The sequence below is a fragment of the Aythya marila genome (assembly GCF_965140915.1).
Source record: "Aythya marila genome assembly, chromosome: 13".
NCBI lineage: Eukaryota > Metazoa > Chordata > Aves > Anseriformes > Anatidae > Aythya > Aythya marila.
This window is the reverse complement of record NC_139054.1, coordinates 19,833,220-19,849,311: the sequence shown is the minus strand read 5'-3', so window position 1 is coordinate 19,849,311 and position 16,092 is coordinate 19,833,220. Positions and strand designations below refer to the sequence as shown.

Below are 16,092 nucleotides of genomic sequence, written 5' to 3'. Positions count from 1 at the left end.
GCCCTCAGACACTGACAGAAAAGTCAGGCATGCCGTGACCCGAGGCCTAGACGGTCACCTGTCCCCTCAGGAGCTCTGTCTGGACAGTTGCATTGGCTCCTGTGGGCACAGGGGACACAGAGGACGCTTTCTGCTGGGTGGACACCATGACTGGAGCTCCTTGAGAGCATACAGCAATGGCTGTCTGAACTGGCCATGTGAGGCCGCCCTGCTCTGCACCTCCTGGACTGACACCCCATGGTCCCTAGGGCTGCCCGTGGAGGTGCAGAGGTAGCTGTGTGTCCCCCAGAGGGGCTCTGTGCTCCCCAGGTGCTCCTGACTCCAGAAGCCCTGGTAGGCTGTGATCCCCACGTGAACATGCCCACCCCAGGGCTTGTTGTGTGAGTTGCCATAGGACGCCTAAAATAGTAATAAACTAAAACTGTGTGAGGGAACTGATGAACAAGATAGTATGAGAGACATGAGCATGCCTGCCTGTGGTCATGAAACCACCCTTCTCTGATAACGCAGAAGACAGTATGCATGCAGAGGGGTATTTTCCCCATTGGTTGGTGCAGGTAAGGAAAAAGAAGTCATTTTTCTTCAAAGACTTCATCAAAACAGCTTTGAAAGTAAGACAAACATGAGAACTGTGATCCCAGCACACAAGATAAAAGTTTCTTTATCACAGTTATTTATTTTATCTTTGTTCCCTTACTTAGTATCTAATTGCCCCATGCAGCTGACTTGACAGAACTGTTGGAGTTTAACAGCTCTCTTTGAGCTACAGTAACTTCATACTAGAACAGAATTAATTTCCATATTTTTTAAGGGAAAAACAACTAGTAAATTGCTAGCACCTTTCCTAATTATTTGCTTCATCAATGGAAGTACTACTGTACTACTGTCCTTTAGGGAATATTTTTAACAAATAATAAAATACATGATAAAAATGCAAGTAAGTGAGGTTCTGCTGAAAGCCAGTACAAAGTCAGTTCTTATTAAAGCAGTACCATATCTAACAGTATCAGACTGAAATTACAGGTTTTAATTTTGGAGTAGGGAATGAATACAGGGTCTTTGTAATAAACACTCAAAATTATCAGCAGGTCAATATTTTGTTGCTTAAAATGTTGGCATGAGGTGATTATAATTATGGATTTTAAATATCTAAAAGGAAATTTACACTGGTACAAGTGTTCCTTTGAATGATGATTTCTAAGAAAAACTGGTGACTTGGACCACTAGTTGTATTTCACAGTATTCAGCAAATCTGTCACTTGGATCTACTTTGTACACGGATGTGTAACTCATCATCTGAGATTCTCATTTAGTGAGCTTCAGAAGAAAAAAAGGTAGTATGTACTTTAGTAATGATATGCTCTATTACAGAGTAAAATGTCCTGAGTGCACTCATTTCAAGAAAACGAAATGTAAATGTACAAAGCACATAAAAAATCCATTTCAACTCTTAATCAAATTCAGTGGGATTAAACTTTGATGGTCCTCTAAGAAAGAACAGATTTTTTATCTCAGCATGAGAGAATGGTTGGCCATTCCTGTTTAAATATTTTTGACAGAGGTTTCTTACTCATGAGTCACTGGATTTTTTTTATATCCTCCCAGTCTCTCTCAGAGTTGTGGGTTCCCTCCATGAATGATCCTGATAAATGCTCAACATCTCATGAAAGAATCCTGCTTAACTTCAGTCGAAGCTAGGAGCTACTTGCACACTTGCAGGACTACCGTTCTTGCTGTCACACATCAGGCAGTCAGCATTCTTGTTGCAAAGAAAAAGCCATTTTATCCTTGTCAACAGAAAACAGCTGCTGCCAAACCGATAGGTATATCTCCAAATAAAGGGGACTGTGATGCCATAGCACCCCTGCTTCATCCCTATGTTGTTTTTCAAATTAACACCAGCACAGCAATAATAACTACTTTCACAAGCCAAACAGAAAGCCTAAGCTTTTAATAGGCTTTTTGAAAAAGGAAAATCTCCAGCATACCTGTTGAGCAGTCTGAACCTGTCCACTGTGGCTCACAGCTGCAGAGTCCTGCATCCAGGAGGAACGTACCGTGCCCTGAGCACTGCTCCTGGCAGACTGGCAGCGACGTCTCGCAGTTCACACCGCCCCAGCCCGCGGAGCAGTGGCATTCCCCTTGAACACAGACACCGTGGCCCGAGCACATTGGATCCAAGCAGTCCTCTGGAAAGCAGTGAATACACAGTTTAGAGCATTAAGTTTCCAGCCTTGCAGGGGTTTCCTAGTGACATACAGCATCAGGGATTCAGATTAATTTGGTGATTTTTGTGCAAATACTCCAACTGAAATGATGTTAACAAATGCACATGGAAAAATAGTCCATGCTAACATCTCTGCAAAATTATAAACTAAAAACAAGACAAAAAGCAAATGCATAGACTGGTGGAGATCATATGATTATACTTATCTTGGATATTGTCTAACTGTTAAAAAGCAGATTCCCTGGACAGGTCTATTGATCTTAGGGAAGTTTGTGTTTCAGTAGCAGAGCTGGGAAAGAACTGGAGCAATTAACAATTAAATTTCTACAACTGTGCATTGTGTTTCCATTCAGTTATTTGTGCTTTATGCTTTATTCACATCTGGGAAAAGATTTATTCTTTCATGTTTCTCTGCAAAACTATCACTACAGCTGGGAACCTGATACAAAAAAAAAAGGTCATCCACTAAGCCCTGAATCATGAGTCTCTGAATACTCACTGTAAAGAAATCTCATACACTCATAAAAAGTATGTGCTGGGCAATTGCAGATAATGAACAGATTCATAGAAGTCATAACGTACTGATGAACAATTTGCAAACAGACAAAGAGCTAAATTTATTCTCAATTTGGATTAAACTCTTCTTAGTGAAAAATTCAGGAGCTCTGTAGAAGAATTTAAATCAGATGGTTAGTCCTGCATAATCAGTATATTCCTTCATCAAGATCCAGCATTTCTTTAACAAGACAGACTTTGAGGAGAACACAGCCTGCCTTCTCTGGGGGCTTCAGTAAGACTGCAGAGCTGGAGAGTAATTTGTGGGGTGTTTGAGTATGCAAAACAATTAGCCAAAAGCCTATTCGTGTTAGATCGTGCTTCAAACTAATGTTAAAAATGCACTTTGGAAGTTCTTGTATGATTTTTTTTTTAAGTATTAGCCCAAGTACTGAGTTAGTAATTAAATTGTAAACTTAAGAAATGGTGTTCTGTGTTACACAAATGAAGAGATGTTCTCTGTTTCAGTAACAGAAGACTAAATACTTCAGACTTAGAGATTAAGAGCATCCAGTTTACAGCACCTTTTGACCTAAGAATAAAGAAGAGATGCTTTATCTTTGAGCTGCTATGCCACCAGTTCAAGATTTTATTTCAAGATTTATTTTCTATCTTTTTCAGCCTTCCAGGCTTGTGCACAGCACAATGTAAGTCTGAAAAAGAGGAATCAGTGTTTCTGGACAAAGTGTATCTTGCTAAGCACAGGACAAAATACTTGGCAATTTCCTCTTATCCTGAAAGACAGCTCTTGATTTTGTCGATCTTTGAAAACTGAGTGACTCCACAAACAGGTCAAAAAGCAACACTTCTTTTACAAATGATAATCTGACAGGATGAATTCAAAGGATGCCCATAGCAGCGAATACCTATAGCTACTGGTGTTCCCTGGATAGTGCATCTGTTACTGTCTGCTGTGTTAATACAGGTATGGCTATAATATTAAACTTATATTTGCACACAATAATGTAATTCCAATCCAATCCCTGACAGAATTGCTTCCAGTAGTGTACAAGTTACATTGCACAATACAGTAAACTGAGCATTTGTGTCATTGCACACACTATTACAATAAAAATCCTCTGTACAGGGTTGTTTCATTCACCCTATTTCTATGATTCCACTTATTTTTTTAAAGTTTAAATACTACTTTAAAAAAAATCGTTTTCATGCTCTTAGCTTCAATAGCTGTCTGAGTACATTTATCTCAATTATTTTTTCAACCATTTTGCAGGACCACATTATCCCAACAAGCAAAGTAACTGTAAATGGCAGTCAGCTTCTCACCAGCTCCACGCTTGTTCAGTATCATGGCCTCAGTGAGGAAATCTGTGTATTACTTGCTTTTTCTCATTTGGGTTTTCTTGTTTTTGTCCATTTCTGAAACTACCAACAGCTGAGAACGTAAGAAACATTCTCTTGATCCTCCCTTTAAGAAACATATCAGATATGTCAAATCCACCAAATCCATCCTGGGCATTTTTCTGATTAGAGAATTCAGGCCACATAAGAGCTTCCTTTGTGTGCTACTCAGAAGAATTACCTAAAACCTATATAGCACAAAGCACAATATATGCTGGCACTAGCTTCAGGCTAAGGGGACTACTGAAAAATCATCAAATCAGGGCAAGCATGAAGAACTGCTCTGCTTTCCGAGCCTATGCACAGGGGAAGAAAGCCGTAGCTGATGAGCTACCTCAGAAATGCTAGCAGCCAAATAACAACTGTTTCTTTCTGTAGATGAGGGCAGAGACGCATTGGTATTATAAGCAGCTGAAGTACAATTACTTGTTCTTGTAATTTCCCACTTTTTATTAGGCAAGCTTTAAAGGATGGTGGTTTAGTACCCTGAATATAGGCTCACAGTAAAAATGACATATTGACAACAGAATTACACAGCATGCTCTGCTAAATTGAAACTGTTTGCTGCTCTCGTGGCTTCATATAGTCTGTACATTCTTCACAGAAAAATCTAAGATGCAACAGAATGAAGAAAGGGAAGAGATGATTACGCTCTGCTGATTACTTCAGAGAAATCCTAGATCTTATTTTGTTTAGATGATCTTCTGACTGTCTTACCATTAGCTTTTGGCCAAGTGAAAGAGTCTTTGATGGTGCACACTTAAATGACTGAGGTTTCTGGCATGATGCCAGATGATGCCTGGTGATGCCAGCCACTCTTCCTGAAAAAACATGTCTGGGGTCTGAGAGAAGAAAAGCAGGGAAGAATCAGGATGGTCTCACAACCTGCCCCCAGAAAGGGAATCCTTGCATGCTGATAAATTTTTCCTTGGAGTACTGAGAAGCCACTGCATGCTGAAAGGCAAAAAATTCCTCCTGGCTCTTGCCATTGAGATTCAGCAGAGGGAGGAAACTGAAAGACTGCACAAGAAACTCAGCATTTCAAAGGACTGCCCTACTGATATTACTAGATATTCTTATTAGCCAATGTTAAATACTTCTAATCTTTTAGAATAAAAATGTGAATCTCGGAAATTATGTGATCAACTCCCACTGACTGTCACTGAGATCTGAATGCCTTTATCATTGAATAGTTTCTATCTTAACATTCCTTTCCATGAGGCTTTAAAAGGTGCTTGAAAAGCAGTATTGCTTCACAGTAAGTTTCTCACATCCATGTGAGCTCCTAACTACCTTAAAAAAAGGTTAGGAGATTAAAGGCTAACCCCCTTCCCCCACCTCCCCTAACCATAAAGAGGGAAACTTCACAAACCTTCCTCACAGATCTCTCCTTTGTACCCAGGCACACAGATGCAGACTCCCATGATACAGGTGCCATGGCCAAAGCAGGTTGGATCAATACACTGTTCTTCGGGAACATCGCACTCTGGTCCTTTCCACCCATTTCGACACACACAGTGACCTTTCTCATATTCTCCATTTCCACTGCAGAGCACTGGACAGGAATCTGAAGAAGGTAGATTGACCTTTTTAATGTACTTACATACCTACGTAGATTAACATTTATTGCATTTATCATTCTGTAAAATCATTTTTCCACTCCAGCCCTCCCAATCCTTCACTTGAAGGTTGTGACAGGCTGAAATCTTTGAACCAGATAGCACAACAGTAATACAGGCATCCTAGTGTCCTCAACCTGCTTTATTAACATACCTTAATTTTGACCTGAAATGGGACATCTTGGAAGACAAAAATTTCTCTCCTTGACAGGCCTTTGGAGAGAGTTTGCACAGTGATGCCTGCTTATCATTTTCTGTAACATTAATATTTGTTCCTTGGGACCTGAAGCAAGACACTGCCCTTTTCTTTTTCTAAGCAGACCTACCACTACTGAAGTTTTAGCCATTACTGATCTAACCTAGTGATGCAGAAGCTTAGTTTTACAATCCAGTACCAATTTCTGAGCTTATCAATCTTAAAATATAGACAACCCTAAATCTGAGGAAACAACAGAAAAGAATGAGAACCTCCATATATAATATTCAGTGGATGATGGATAATACTAATAAAATTAAGCTCGCTTATAATCTTTTTAGCAAGATTTTGGCCCAAATGCTAGAAAACTCTAGTTTTCTCTAGAAAAAAACACGAGTTTTCATTAGAGAAACTCTAGTTTTCTCTAGGAAAAAAAAAAGTCTAGCCTCTAGTTTCTCTAGTTTTTGCTAGTCTCTAAGTTGCTTTAGTTTTCTTTTCTAACCCTTTCCAATTTAAATCATATTACTGACATTTACTGAGATGTGATGTATTCTGAAGTGAAAAAGATTGTCACTTTTAAATAACTGTAAACACTACACTCAACTGACACTCTTATTAAAAAATATTTTAAAATCACAAAATGGGTGCAAATTGGGATGGAGAAGTCTCTTGATTCTGAAAGTCAGGGAGAGAGAAGTGGTTGAGGCATCTCAACTAAGTACAGCATAAAAATCTTTCTATGCCTGCACTTGTATTTGCCATCTGCCTGGAAGAAGGAATTTAATCTCCATTAATCACTTTGAATCTTTGTAAGCCCAGCAGTCACACACCATAATCTTGAACCCAGTCCTGTACATTAGGTTAGCTGATATGAGATTACCTTTTGCACAATCGGGACCAAGGAATCCTGGGAAACAGTGGCAGTGCCCTGAGATGCATTCTCCATTCCCATTGCAATTAGTAGAGCAGTCATCCAGAACTTCTATTTATTCAGAGAGTTGTGCACAAAGAAAAACACAAATTTGTTGAATTTGAAATGAATGGCATCTTCACCCCGCTCTGCAGGACACATCTCAACATATAAATAGATGTGGAAGCAGAAAAAGGCCCATTTCCATTCATAGGGAGAATAAAACAAAATTCCTGTTCAAGCAGCTTACAAATATTAGATTTTGTCTTGACAGCTTTGAGATAACAAGTGCATCATTTATATTACACCAGAAAGCTTTTAAAGTAAGTGTTCATGTAAAATTTACCACCATTAAAAGCACTACAAGAACCAAAGTATTTGCTGAGAAATGTCCACCTTAAACACTTCCTTTTATTGTTGAAGCAATTTATTGGAAACCTATTTATAGAGTAAATTGTCTTCCATGGTATTTGTTTGAACCATGTGAATTGAATTCTTTGGGGGAGGGTAGGATTTCCACTTCTGTAAAATAAGATGAAAAGAAGTCTTTCATAAAGTGATGAAACTCAATGCAATAATGGCCTAAGAACAAAATTTGAAGAAAAAAAGAACACCTTCGATTGTGATCTTAAACTTATGCATGTTTCATCATACAGCTTTGGATAGTAAACCGCTTAACCTTACATGTTGCAGGGCCGGCTCATGTCTGTATATTTGTTAGCTGTTCTAAATCTACATGTGTAATTCCTTCAGGAATTCGGTGGATTCACTGATTCAAATGCTCCCATGCAGAGTAGGTCAGTGCCATGGCAGCACTAGGACTGAAGATGCCACAGCACCAGCAGGTTCTTTGCAGGGTGGGATCAGGGCTGAAGAGCAGTGGGAACTGAGCAGCCTATTTTATGGGCATAAGCACAAATAGGCATGTACAAGTACCTTTGCCTATCTGAAGATGGGAAACAGCTCATTTTTCACAATATAAAAATTTTGGAGGAAAAAAGAAAACCCAGATCCTTGTCCTTGGCAAGTGATTTGTGAGGAAAAACTTTTCTCGGGGAAGTGCATACCACCGGACTATTTAATCTAATCAAATCTGATATACTTTTAAACTCAAACTTATCAAAGGATGGATTATAAGCTTATCCTACAACTAATATGAATAACTGAAGTAAGTTTATTTTAATCTTATTTATGGGCACTTGGACAGATAAGGATCGGTTCCTCTTGAAAACCTCTACTGATACTTAAAAACATTCATTTCCTTTCAGACTATCAGTTTATACCAAAGAACAGGCATTTGATATGTATCTGTTCATCAGATATTTACAACCTAGATGTGGATGTTTGTTTCAAGGTCAAATAATCTTTTTTTTTTTTTTTTTTTTTTTTTTTTTCCAGAAGTAAGTTTTTTCACAGATATGCTGCTCATTATTAACTTTCACATATTACTGTTCCTTATCAGCTCTTCTCTTGTTCTATGTGTACACTTGCCTGTCTTCTCAGTTTTCTAGAATCACATGATAAATGATCCCTACACTGACTTGAAATGGAGAATTAATGGTTTGAACAATTCCCCTGGATGCAATGTCCAGTTTGGGCCAGCCTTTATTCAGGCTATGAAAATACTCTAGATATGTTAGATTTTGCAGGCAAATAACCCCCCAACAGGGAAAATGTGATCAGAAGTTTAGTTAACAGGTCAGCAAAATCAAACTAGTATGCCACTGACATCCAGCAACTGAATGGACTACCTAAGAGGTGCTCATCACACAGCCCACACCGACATACAGCAGAGGCATGCAAGCTTTTGCTATATGCTGACTACTTCAGTCTGTGTTCCTGGTTGATTCCTTTGTCAGCAGGGAAATAAAATACAACTCCAGCCCTAGACACACCCCAAAGTCTGGGGTAAGGAGCATTGCTCAAGGATCAGAAAATGATTTAGTTTTTGTTTTTAAATTTTTGTAGTGTTCCCCCCCCCAAGATAAAAACAAGAATGATTATGCAAAGAAAAGTATAAGAAAATATACAGACCATGAAAACACAATAGCTAGCAGTATTTTCAAATCCACCAGCAGTAGATTGTTGCTGTATGAAACCTCTTTTTGCTCAATATGTCTTCTCATGGACATTTCTCAAATTAAACATAAGGATTCCTGCCTGCCCTGTGGCCCTCACTGCTTCCCCCTGTAAGACCCAGCTTGTTCTGCTTGTTCTGTATTGGCCAGAGTAGGGATAAACACCTTCTTCTTCACCAAATTTAACAGGAACCTAACTGAAACATTCAATTGCATTTATATATATATATATTTAAGATGGTGTGCTACTTAATGATGAAATACTGTTTATACTTCCTTGTATAAATATTGCTATTGTAGAAAAAAAATCTGCTGTTACAGTAGAAACAAACAAGGGGGCAGATCTTTGGATTCTGATCTGGACTGGAGTTTGGCCAGGTTTTATGCTCCTCATAGAACATCTGTGAAGATGCTCCATAAATTGCTTGAATATTATTTTCTCACATGATGATGAATAATGGTATTTCTCCCACTTGTAAAAGATTTACTTTTCTACACAAAGCAAATATGAACTTTTAAACAAAATATTCTAATTGCAATTCTATCTCATTTTAAAATATTTTTCCTGCAAATCTTGCACCAATGTTGGTATTTGAATCACTGTCCTGCTCTGCAAGGTGTTTTACCACCAAGTAAAAATAGCATTCAATTGTTCTCAAGAGCAGATGGCATGTCCATTACTAGTAAAGACATCTTGCTAAACATATGGCAGAACAGGTTAACTAAAGGGCAAAGTGGTTAAAGTCTTGCAGCAAACCAAGACTGTCATAAATAGAACACCTGAAATGAAATTCCAAACAAACCCTATGCGTGAGCACTTCTCTGCAACAATACCTAGAGTTGCAAACATTTGTCCAGTTTTATTTATTAATGAGGCAAAAGGGAATTGATATCCCACCAGAGCAGCGTCCCCTGTATTTGCCTTCTGAGTTCCAAACAGAATGGTGCAGTTGAACAAGTTTATAAAATAACAGCAAATACCCATCAAACAACAACAACCAAACCCACAAAAGCACCCTTTTAGATTTTCTAACTGATTAAAATACTGAAATATGAACCAAAAGCATGGTTAATTTTTGTAGGATTTATGGTTCCTGTGTAAATAGAGAGGGCAGACATATTCTCTTTTGTTTTGAGCGAAATAACACCAGAAATTACTCAGGCATTTAAACTATCACATAAAGATTTTAAAACACATGACAACTTCACACCTAATTAATTTGCTAACACCCATCTTTAATATATGAATGTTGCTATTTGCCTAATATTGGCATAAACATGAAGTTATTCCACTGAGGTTAATTAAACTAAACTGAAATAAAAAATATTTAAGAGAATATTTAAGAGACACTGTAATCAACATCGATAATATCTTTCCAAATGCAGCTTTCCAATGCAGTAATCAGAATAACAGTTTTACTGTAATGGTTCTTACCAATCGCTGTGGTTAGTACGAACACTTGCTCCATTTTCTTTCCATCGTTGTAAAATGCCATATGCCAAGCTCCTTGATCCATGTACTCGATGAAGCCCGTCTCTTGCAGTGAAGTTAAGATCAGATTCCTGGGAGCTTGCTGTGGCTCCTCTGAGTTTTTTGGTTCCTGTTTAATTAACTGCTTTCCATCCATCAATTTTACAAAATCAAACTGAAATAATAATGAGCAACAATTAACCACCTAGTAAATTTTTATGGACTCTACTCTGCATGTCTCATTCAAACAGCAAAAAGCAGCTGAAATCTTGAGAGGAATTGCCTGTCTGACTAAGAATGCATCAACATGGACCGCAGTTGCATATAACCTAGTCCATGTAGCTTCAGTTCTTTATTCCATATAGAAAGCATTATGGTAGGTCAGAAATTTGGCATCAAAACTTGCTTTTTGCTATGGCAGGGTAAATTCAGGCTTGCTTCACTAAATGCAGCAGGGGTACTTCAACGTTATATCTCTTTAATGGGAATAATTCCAAAATTTCCAAGCTCTAGTGCCTTGCTTTATGCAGTGACTCATCTCAAATGACAAAACCAGATTAAATAAGCTATTGTTTCATACCAGAATTTTCAGTGCTTGTTCCTTAGTATCACTATCACATATCAAAACCTTCTTACGTCTTTTATTTATATTTAATTTTATTAATGCGATTAAGTGGCTACTTTGTGACACGGAAACTAGTAATACCTAATCAAGCTGATGCCAACAACTTCAAGAACAGTTAATTTGAAAGCATCAGAAAAGATGTAAACTTTTCTAAAAGAAATGTACATATTTCTCTCTCTCTTTTTTTTTTTTTCTTTTCATTTTTTTCCCCCTGGCATTCTCCAGACTGATTTTCAGTAAAGTTCAAGTTCAGCTTGACTGAAGACCCAGTCAAAGCCAACGACGGCTAGAATCACTTATTTCTAAGATCAAACCTTCAGTAAATCATTGTTGAGATTAGACTAGATGACCTCCACAGGTCCCTTCTAAACAATCTTTCCACGATTCTGTATACAAGTTTATCACATATGTTATGCTGTGATCCTGCTATAAGACAGCATTTTAATCCATTGAAATGATAGCTTCATATGCCAAACACAGCAAGCAAAAAAAAAAAAAAAAAAAAAAGGTTGAATGTAACCAGCAATACTGCATATTCTTAATGCCTAGCTAGGTTTTCTCCTGCAATATCCCCATCAGTAAATGGTCTGAAATGATCTTTGTATCAGAAACTAACAGTTTTTTTTCCTATTATCTCTTTATACTGACTGCTGTAGTCTGGTTGTTTTGATGAAGTCCTAGAAAGACTAAAGAATTTTCAAATGATCTAGTATTTCACCCCACTGCCCCCCAAAAAACAGCGTGCAGCAGTCCTGCCTCCCACAGCCATGTGGCAGTGGGCAGAATGGCTGATCTTGCTGGTACAACACTGCCTCTCCATTGGGGAGGGCATGGTTTGGGGGTGTAGCTAGACTTCAGTATAAGAATGGGATAAACAGACTGCTTTCTGTGGTTACAGCCAGTTCCTTCCTTCCTCCCTGCTTTAAAAGTGTATTGTGAACATTAGCAGCCACTGCTGTTTGAAACTGTAAAGCATGATGTAATTAGCATTATTACTAATTACCTGAGTGTGAGTAGGTGGAATGTTTCTTCTGCCATAAATTCCCAGCAGAGAATCCTTCGCCAGTGAAATGTTGAATTTCAGGTACATGGGGTGATGTATGGTGATCTGAAAGCGCCAGAATAAACCGGGTGGGATCATTTGCATAACTTGTGCTCCGATCTCAACTTCTCCTGTGTCTATGGTCCGTCCTTTCTGAAACACTAATTGTCCAGAAACAAAGGAAACAATCAGTTGCATATTCACAGTTGGCAAAGATACTGGGTCATGTATAATGAATAGCCTCTAAACTGAGGAGATTTCACCAAAATCATTGTATTTTTTTATTCAACTAATTGAAAAATACAGGTGGCGTGCAATATTTACCAAAATAGACGTCACAGAGTTTTTTTTCCCCCCGGCAATCTTGGAATGCTTTCTTGACTGCAAAAATGTATTGGTGCTGCTGTGGAAACCACAGGCTTTACATCTACACCTATCAGCTGTTGAAACAAACCCCATTCGACTGCGAGTGCAGAGAATGCACAGCGGGACAACTTCCTCTGGCACAGGGCCCCAGCCACCGCTGAGTGGGCATTGCTTAAGCTACACAAATGGACACCGGCGAAGACAGAAAATCCATCAGACCTGGTAGGTCAGAGCCCATGTCCATGCCTGGATTTCTATTAATCACCATTTCCAACATTCGTATTATGGCAATGAAAATATAGTCCTAGAGAAATAAAGAACATCTGTTTTTGCTTGGACTTTCTGCATAAAAGCCTAACAAGGGCATAAGGATAGGGAGAGGCAATCTAAAGAGAAAACTGGCAGCGTTTTGTAGTGCCTAACAATACATCTGCAGACATCTACAGCATGTAACTTCAACCATGCCTATGAGAAAGCTGAAATAGAAAGGGAAATGCAACGTCTAAAAAAGCCATTGCCAAACTAAATCAGAGCTGGCTTGCTTTGCTGGCATGTATCACCATCTTTATCTATTTTAATGCCTGCCTGTGATCAGCATCCTGACATGCTGCAAGCCACAGATCCAATCCTGCTAACATCTGAGGTAATTCCACCCTAAGTTCTGCAAAACCCTCAAGCCCATATGCAAACTTTCTCTCAACTAGAAAAAAAGAAGGAGAGCATGCTACAAAGGAGGAGGAACCAAGAGAAGAAGATTGAATTCAGCAGCCATAGCCATTTATGTGTCATTTCATTCCAATGTTGTGGTGAAGGATAAAGAGAAGCAATCAAAGTGACTGGAGCCTTACCTTTCACAATAATGCATAAAAATATCTAATGCAACTTAATGCCCAGGAAATTTTATAAATTGCCTTTGCAGCAGTATTAAAGCTAGGGCCAGATTTTTCCTAAACATAATAACAGAGATCCTCAGTGGGATCCTTCATTGGCTTTAACTAGTGTAGGGAGTACTTAGCATTCTTAATGAATACAGATTTCGTTTAGAAGGCCGGAGCAATTCTCAGGGTACTGGATCTTCCAGCTTTACAGCTGCTTTGTGTCACCAGTAACAAAGCTACAGCAAGAACCAGGAGCTGACTTTTAACACCTTATCACATAAAAGCATACGTTTTTAGAGCACAGAACTCTAAAAAGCCACCTTGAACCTTAGTACATAAACTAACTATTTCCAAATCCCTGCTTTAGCAATGTTCAAGGTGAGACTACTTTTGTCCAATTTTCTTTGAGAATCAAGTCCTCCATGTGGAGTTTTGAGTAGAAATTTAAACTTCTAATGTAGTTGGGCAAAGAAAGTGGATCCCTCCCACCCCATGACATGCATCAGATCCTGTTGGCTGACATAAATTTAAAAACCTTTCCCCCTATTTCCAGTACTCCAGAGATATTAAATCTTAATGATTCATTGCAAGCAATTACCCCAGGTTAAGTAAAACACTACGGAACTTTTTGATGATATTGACACATGGTAATTAATGTGATTCAATTACAAGACGGTAGAGCAATAAGTAAAAAGTCAAGGATACGGTATCATTTTGGAAGTTAATGGAATTATTGGTCTGTGTTCAAGGTCCTTTAAAATGCACTAACTGATTTTGAGTTTGTTGAAGTGAGAAGACCTGGTTCTTATTTGAAAAGAACAAGCATCAGGACTTTAGTTGTGGCATACATGTCCTTTGAGGAAGTATTTTCACTAATTGGTGTTATCAGATTATGCTGAATAGCACGTTACTGTTGCTAGGCTCAAAACAACGTATCTGTGAGAAGTTTTTCTACATTGGGATGAAAATGTTTTAGTAATAATTTCATGTAATCTTAAAAAAAACATACATATACTTAGATTTCCTATTATCTCATTATATCTGAAAGAAGTGCATGCTGCTGTTCACAATGCTGACATGAAAAAACACATATTATCTACTGAAAGTAGTACTCGCTGCACCCCTACCTTTCAAATACTATTTTTTTCAGGCAACCATACAGCATGAAAAGCTGACTGTAAGCACTGTGTCTGAAGTACATGCTTTCATATTCAGTGAGCCATTGTGACTCCTTTATAGAAAAAAATAATTTAGCTCTGTTTCTTTACTTAATTGAATGAAGCAGGTATTTGGCCATACAGGTAAGTCATCTGAGGATATGCTATTCACAGACTATCTCATATATTTTTCTTACTCTTTCTTAGAAAAGTCATAGATAAGCTTTTAAAATTACAGTGCTGCAATACAATTTCTGCACTTGCTCTAAAAACATCTTTCTTACAACTTTTTTCCTATGACAAAGTATTATTTAATTACCTACATTCAATTCCTAGTACAGCTCCCAGTCTTATCAACTGGTATTAATTTCTCCCCATTCTTTCTAAGCACACTTTCTCTGCAGTTCTAAAACAGAAGATAGATTCCTAATCACAGGTTTCTTTTGGCTTCAAGAAAGTAAAGCTCTGAACAGCATGGTGCCAATTATCTTCACAAGGAAGTACCCATATGCTGATTATTACTGATCCTGAAACAATCAATCTCCGTGTACTCCCCTGGTAATACCAGCATCAATAGGACGTCTGAGTTTTTAATCACATTGCTACATATTAAAATGTTAACTCATAGCCATGGGTCACTGTGTCATAAAATGACTTCTTAAAGAAATCTGACTTGCTGGTTTATAAACTTGATTTCCATTAAAAGATTAGTTAAAATATATGCTTTCAAAGTCTGGCAAAGTATCTCGTGCTGCTGCATAGAGTTGGGAAAATGGGAGGTCATAATATCTGACAGTATCCCTGTGAAATCACATTAGAGGCTTCAAGTTTATAGGCAAAGTATCAACTTTTCATGGTACGCTGCTGAAGGGCTATTTCTAAGTCCTCCTTCCCAGCACATTAACATGGAATATTTGGTACAAACACAGGGGGAATGTCGTGGTTTAACCCGGCTGGCAGCTAAACACCACGCAGCCGTTCGCTCACCCTCCCCCCTCCCTCTCTGGGACGGGGGAGAGAAATGGAAAGTGAAGCCCGTGAGTTGAGATAAAGACAGTTTAATAAGACAAGAAAATAATAATAATAATAATAATAATAATAATAATAATAATACAATGATGATAATAGTACTACTAATAATAATGTGTACAAACAAGTGATGCACAATGCAATTGCTCACCACCCGCTGACCGATGCCCAGCTTAACCCCGAGCAGTCCGGCCCCCTCCCCCCGGCTAGCCACCCCTATATATTGTTTAGCATGACGTCAGATGGTATGGAATACCCCTTTGGCTAGTTTGGGTCACCTGTCCTGGGTCTGTCCCCTCCCAGCTCTTACTGCACCCCCAGCCTGCCTGTTGGCAGGACAGAGCAAAAGTCTGAGGTGTCCTTGGCTTGGTATAAGCACTGCTCTGCAACAATTAAAACATCGGGGTGTTATCAGCACTCTTCTCATCCTAAGCCAAAACACAGCATTCCACCAGCTACTAGGAAGAAAATTAATTCTGTTCTAACTGAAACCAGGACAGGGAAGAATGACTTACGTATATTAAAAGGAATGGGAAGGAAGCAAGGAAATAAGGGAGGGAGGGAGAGAGACAGCAGAAGT

General features: G+C 38.5%; 1 protein-coding gene across 1 annotated transcript in view; it reads right to left on the bottom strand.

Annotated features, from left to right (window-relative positions):
* Window positions 1-16,092, bottom strand: part of TENM1 (teneurin transmembrane protein 1) — a 328,347-nt gene that overhangs the window by 120,145 nt on the left and 192,110 nt on the right. Inside the window, exons 7-11 of the mRNA XM_082770995.1 lie at window positions 12,044-12,243; window positions 10,380-10,590; window positions 6,837-6,938; window positions 5,514-5,708; window positions 1,989-2,189 (exon numbers count right to left, since the gene is read on the bottom strand). Of these exons, the coding sequence (XP_082627121.1) occupies window positions 1,989-2,189; window positions 5,514-5,708; window positions 6,837-6,938; window positions 10,380-10,590; window positions 12,044-12,243 (909 nt within the window). The remainder of the gene's footprint in view (window positions 1-1,988; window positions 2,190-5,513; window positions 5,709-6,836; window positions 6,939-10,379; window positions 10,591-12,043; window positions 12,244-16,092) is intronic.